The sequence below is a fragment of the Choloepus didactylus genome, chromosome 3, assembly GCF_015220235.1.
Source record: "Choloepus didactylus isolate mChoDid1 chromosome 3, mChoDid1.pri, whole genome shotgun sequence".
In the NCBI taxonomy this organism is placed as follows: Eukaryota; Metazoa; Chordata; class Mammalia; order Pilosa; family Megalonychidae; genus Choloepus; species Choloepus didactylus.
Window position 1 is genome coordinate 45,512,354 of NC_051309.1, and position 6,000 is coordinate 45,518,353.

The 6,000-nt window shown below is 47.5% G+C and overlaps 1 protein-coding gene across 2 annotated transcripts in view; it reads right to left on the bottom strand.

Moving 5' to 3' along the window:
- BEND4 (BEN domain containing 4) overlaps window positions 1-5,314 on the bottom strand; it is a 41,297-nt gene extending 35,983 nt beyond the window's left edge. For both annotated transcript variants that reach the window (XM_037829699.1, XM_037829700.1), the window contains exon 1: window positions 4,709-5,314. In XM_037829699.1, the coding sequence (XP_037685627.1) occupies window positions 4,709-5,201 (493 nt within the window). In that variant the 5' untranslated portion in view covers window positions 5,202-5,314. The remainder of the gene's footprint in view (window positions 1-4,708) is intronic.
- Between the last annotated feature and the right edge of the window lie 686 nt (window positions 5,315-6,000).

Consider the following 6,000-nt stretch of genomic DNA (forward strand, 5'->3'; position numbering starts at 1 on the left):
ATTCAGAGTATCAGCAAATACTTACAAACATAAAATAGTTCTTATCGTCAGTCTTTAAAATGCTTCATTCTGAATTTGTTCTCAGAAGTGACAAACAAAAAGAGCAACTGCAAACCCTTAAAGTTGAATTTTTCCCCTTTTCAATACCTTGAAACATTTGAATAGCATTTTAACATTGATACATTGGAGAGAGTGATGAAAAATATTATTATACTTGGTGGAAAACAGCAAATCTTTCCACTTAATACATATTGCAGGCAGCAATACTTTAGCTTTCCAGACAGAATGTAATTAGAAATGCAAGTTCTCTGTGATGCCCGTTATTACTAAGAAAAGGAGAAAAGTTCTGTTTTCATAGGAACACAACTGAATGGCCACTGATCCATGATTCTTAATTGGGCAAAGTGTGAACATGTATTTTGCTTTTTTTAACTATTTTTTTTCCTACTCAAAGAGTTTCCACTCGAGTGATAACAGGGAAGTACAAAATCAACAGTTTACAAAGGAGCTTTAAAATTATTCTACTCTATCCCTAACTTCCGAAAGATAAACACCATAAAAGGTTAATAAATCAAAATCACAAAGCCCTCTAAAATGACTACTTCTAATTTATTTTGTTTTATTGTGTAGTCTATTGGGAGATAATATCATGCTGCAAATTGTGCCTAGTGTGATTCCAAAATATGAAACCATGATTTTTTTTTAATTAAAAAATTCATTTCTAGAAATTCTTATAAATTTAACTGGCTTAATCCATCGTAAATCTGATAAGTGACTAGAACAGGGATGGGAACTCTGCAATCAACACAGGCTTCCAACTTTAAAGTCCTTCTTTATAAGTAAAGCCTTGAATGGAATTTGCCCATCACAGTACATCCCCAAGAGTATTCTGTTTCTATGAAGGAGATCACAGTAGTCAAAATTGGTGGTAACCTTTTGATTTTTGCCTACCGAAGGGTGAAATATATTAATATTAAAAATGCAGAAGCAGAAATCTTTTTGACACCCACCATTACCACGTATCCATGTATTATATCTACCAAAAGAATTTCCAACTAGTTCAAAATAGATTTCTTTCAAACATTAATTTAACACTTCCTTTTATGAGAGAGGACTTTGTGGCATAAAAAATAGAAGTTAGAAAATAAAAGCATCTTTGGAAGCCTCACTTGTCTTAAATCAATGAACTATTTCTTTTTCAAAATAATGCCATCCAATTTTTTTTTTCATAATGGCAAACATCAACACAGCAAAACAGGATGCAATTTTTCTAAATAAATAAATCAATGATGTGTCAAAAATTAACAGATGAGTTAATATACTTGGTGCTATCAAAACCAGATGGTGCTTCCTAATATTCATCCTGCTCAGTCAATCCCTGAATATTTTCTGGACCATCGGTATATAAAATAGGATGCTGCTATTTGTGATGGCAAACAAAAGCAATCATGCCTGCCAAGCACATACTATAACAGGCAGCATTTCAGCTCTGCTAGACAGAAAGTAATTAGAATGCTTTTAATGTCCAAAAGAATGATGCTGATAGGCTGCCACAGATGTGTAGATTTATGAATATTTATATGGTGGTTTATAGCTGACACTTTTATCAGTTGAAGAAGATAAAATATCTGCCTGACTCAAAAGCTTGACAGTCAGGTTAGTAAAATCTCATTAAAGAGAATGACCTATGCAATTATATAGGATTTATTGTAATTCATTTTTGATTGTACTCTGCTTAAAGATGCAATTTCCCATTTCCTGATGCCAAATTTAGGCTGCATATCAAGATCTACGTGGGTTTTAACTCTAAGCCTCCCACAGAGGAAAAATATGCTTTTAAAACCATGGTATATTAGCCCTTTTAAGGAAAATTATACTCTTCACAAGATTTTATAAGAATGTTGAAAAAATCTATTTTTAATCACATGTCTCTTCTCAATGGGTTATGTCCCTTAATGGCAAATAAGATTCAATTCAACCCTTTCCATCTTTTTGTTGCTTTTACTCTGGTCATGGGCTTATGCCTCTACTGCTATCCGTGACTCATTTTATCACATCAATGTTTATTACTATTTTCAGTTTACTAGGTGGCTTGAGACATTGCAATAATGCTTTTGCAAGGGTGCAACAGGCAATCTCCACCTCCACCATCATTACCATCCAGTGTGCTTAAATGGCCTGTGCACACGTTCATTGGTTCAAAGTGGAACCACTAGTCCCTCAAGGAACCAATCAGCTCTTCAGGTGACTGTCTGTCTGATGGCCACTCACATCACTGTGTCTTTTAGGAGACGGCTTTGTCCTTCAGTGATTGATATTATGACCACAATTCACGATGGCTAGTACTGAGGCCTTTTTTTGCTCCCAGACCATTTTCCTCCCTGCATGGAAGAAACCTACCATCCAATTCCTATCTTTCCAGTAACATGTCTCCCTGCCCTTAGTGCTATGAAGCTCGTCTCTCTATAACCTCTTTTTAAAATAAAATAAAATAAAAAATTAAAGGAAGCAGCCTTGAGAAGTTTGAAGGGTATCAACAAAGCCCTCTTTCTCTCCTTTAGATTCAGCAGAGTTGTGATTTCTACCTGGGGACAGAGACAAGAAAAACAGGACATCTGAAGAAACATTGAAAGAGAACATTCAGAACAAGGTGAGAAAGAGGGGAAAAAAAAGACAAACAAAACTCTATGTAAAAGAAAGCAGAAAGAAAATGCCAGAGAAGGGACCATGGAATGGATAAGAAGTGACTGGTTCAGAAAAATAGCAGGGAAAAGAAAGGTTAAAACTGTGGATGAAGATGTGAATAGGGGAGTGGCATTTATAGTGTATGAAAGGGAAGTCAAAGATTGAAGAGCAGTCAGCAAAGACTAAAAAGAGAATACAAAATGGAAGGGAAGAATCTTAAAAGTTCAAAGAAAAAGAAGGGGAAAAAAAAAAACCAAATACATTATCAAAAACCAATGAGCACGATGGAACTGAAGCTACCCAAAGGAGAATGCAAAACAGAAAAATGGGAAAGAAAAGGACCTGAAATTGCTGGAAAAAATAAAAATTAAAAAAGATAAAGCAGAGTCTGAGAATAAACATGAGCATGGTTAAGAAGTGGTACAGAAGAAAGGTCCTATTCCCAGAGCACAAGAATGGGAACCTCACTAAGAAGGGGGGCAAACAAGAAAAATAAGGAGGAAAGTGGAAGTGGTTGTATAGCCTAACAATGAATATAAAAACACATTAGAATATTGGGACAAGAACAAGTGGAAAAAAAAACAAAACAAAAAACCCATAAATAAGGACACCCACATAAGAACCCACTAAAGCCTTCAAACATCTTCAAATCAGTGAGGGATGTGACAGAACAAGTTTTCACTATAACCTGTAATTAGATTATCTTTCTCAAAACAGATCCTTTATGTGTCAAAATATTGACAAACAACAGAACATCAGCTTAGGCATCTACAACTCACTTAGAAACAATGCTGTTATATTTTCAGTAGTAAAAAAGGGCCGTGAATCCACCCATATATGTAATTTGAGGGTCTCCAAAGAGCCTTAAAAGGCATGAATAGGAACTTTTAGTTCTGATGAGCGGGATAAACGTGGATGCGCTTCCCCAGCTTGCGGAGAGCGCGCCCTTAGGAACAGGCCCCAGACTGTAGCCTCTCCACCAGCCCATCTCTCTCTCCCGGTCGGTGGACAGGGAGAGCTGACTTTCTCCACGGGGCCGCCTGCAGGCTCCGGTAAAAGGAGAGGAGTCTCGGACCTATGGGTCCCAGATGCACCGGGAGGGGCCGGACTGAGATCGCAGCGTGGCAGTTAGCGTCTCACCGGAGGGCAGGGGCGGCGTGGCCCGAGGTGGCGCGCGGTCTCAGGGTTAGGAGGAGGGGCGGGTATGTCTGTTCCTCCCCAGAAGTCAGCGGCAAAAGCGAGGGCCAATTCCACCGGGCCAGTGCAGACTGGGACTAGGGGTGGATGGGGAGAGAGAGGGGAAGACAGAAAGAGACAGCGCGCGCACAAGAAACACATTAAGCTCCCAGAAAGAAGAGAAAAAGAAAGAGAGAGAGCCCGAGAGCGAGCAAGAGTGGACCAGAGCAGCGTGAGAGTGCATCAAAGGGGTAGAGAAAACGAGCACTAGAAGGCAGAGAAGTAGAGAGAAAAACAAGTGCAGGAAGAAGAAAGGGAGAAGGGAGGAAGGGAGGGGAAAATGAAGAAGTGTAAGGAAACAAGTAAAGCAGTGGAGGATTAACGGAGGGTGTCCCCGAGAAACCGCCGATATCTCGGAGAGGCCGCGGCTGTCACCCTAGGGCGCTGGTCCCTCAACCCCAGCCGCAGCCACCTAACCAAGCGCTGCCTCCCCGGCCCCCACCCGAGAGTCCCGGCCCCCAATCCGCCACCGCTGCGCTTCCCGGGCACGGGATCCCAGCGGCGGCGCCACCTGTTAGGAGACGCACGCGCCGTCGAAAGCCCGGGACGCGGTTGCAGTGTGGGGAAATCCGCTAGAAGTTGGTGCCCGCGCGGGGAGGACTTCGGGGTGCGCTCCGATGCCCGGATTCTCTCTGCCGCGTGTAAGCTCCCTCTGTACTCCCCCAGCGTTCCTCCCGCCAAGGCCGGGCGCGCGGGAGGGAGTCCCCAGGCCCCAGTTTCTGCTTCCCGGATTCCGTGCCCCCTCCCCCCAGCGTGGCAGGAAGGAAAGTTGCGCCCGAGTTGGTACCTGCGCTGAGCTCCAGGCTGCCGCCGTCGCTGCCCGCACTGCTGCTGCCCGCGGCCGCCGCTGGGCCCGGGCCATACCTGACGACTGCGGCGAAGGAGGAGGACGAGGAAGCGGCGGGGGACGCAGGCGGCGGGGCGGGAGTCCTCAGGTGTCCCTGGGACGCTGCGGGCGTACAGGACGGCGACGACGAGGAGGCGGCGGCGGCGGCTCGGCCGGGCCCGGCGGGGTAGGAGCTCTGCGCCTGGAACTGCTGCTGCTGCTGCGGCGGCGGCTCGCTGCTGCTGATGGAGACCGCGGCGTGCGGCGCGAAGGGCGGCGGGGGCGGCGGGGGCGCCCGGACGTGCGGCAGCTCCACCAGGGTGGGTCTCTCGTAGCGCTTGGCCAGCGCCGGTCTCTTACTGGGGAACGTCTTGAGGACGCTGTAGGGGCTGCGCTGCTTGTAGATTTTGGGGACGCTGGGCCCCTCCTCCGCCGGCTGCATCTCCTCTTCCATCCTGCGCCTCCCGGCCGGTGCCCCTTCAGACGTCCTCTCCCCACCCGGTCGCCCGCTCGCCGGTTCTTCCAGTGTGCGCGCGTGTCGGAGAATGTGTGTCTGTGCCGTGGCCGCCGCCGCCGCCGCCTGTCGCTAAGGCTGGCACCGCCGAGCCCCAGCGCGGGGGGCTGCCGCCCGACCGCTGATTGACAGGCCGCCTCGCCAATGCCTGGAGGGAGAAAGGAGGTAAAGAGCAAGTGTTTAGGGTAATATCTGCTAATGATAATGGGGGCAGGGGCGGGGCCTGGCGCCGCCGCGGCCCGCGGGGTCTACCCGCCGGGTTTGCGCCTCGGACAGAGGGAGGGAAAGGGGAACCCGGGACTAGGGATGGGGCGGGGAGCGGTGCGTCCCGCTAACAGGTGAAAAGGGTGGGAACTCGGGGTTCCGGGCAGGGAGAGGTGGCTCCCCGGACCTCCCGGGTTTGGAGACACTTTGGAGCCTCAGATGTGGACTTGCGGCTTCTGCTGTTGGGGCGGGGTCCAGTTAGGGAGCGAGTTCTTTGCGCCCCCCCTCGCCCCGCGTGACCCCAACTCTCCGGCTTGCACAGAAGGAGTGGTAGTAGTTAAGGCCGGGTGAGGTCGTGAGGTGTGCCTTTGGAAGGCATTGCAGCGAATTCTGCCAAGCGGGAATTGCTCTCGCAACCTTCTGAAAAGAACACTTTGAAGGTCTTGGCTCAGGTGGCCGCGCGGTGTTCTCCAGGCTGCGGGGCCCTGCGCTCACTGAGCTTGTGGCCTTGGAGCTCAGATCCTAAAAGAGGACA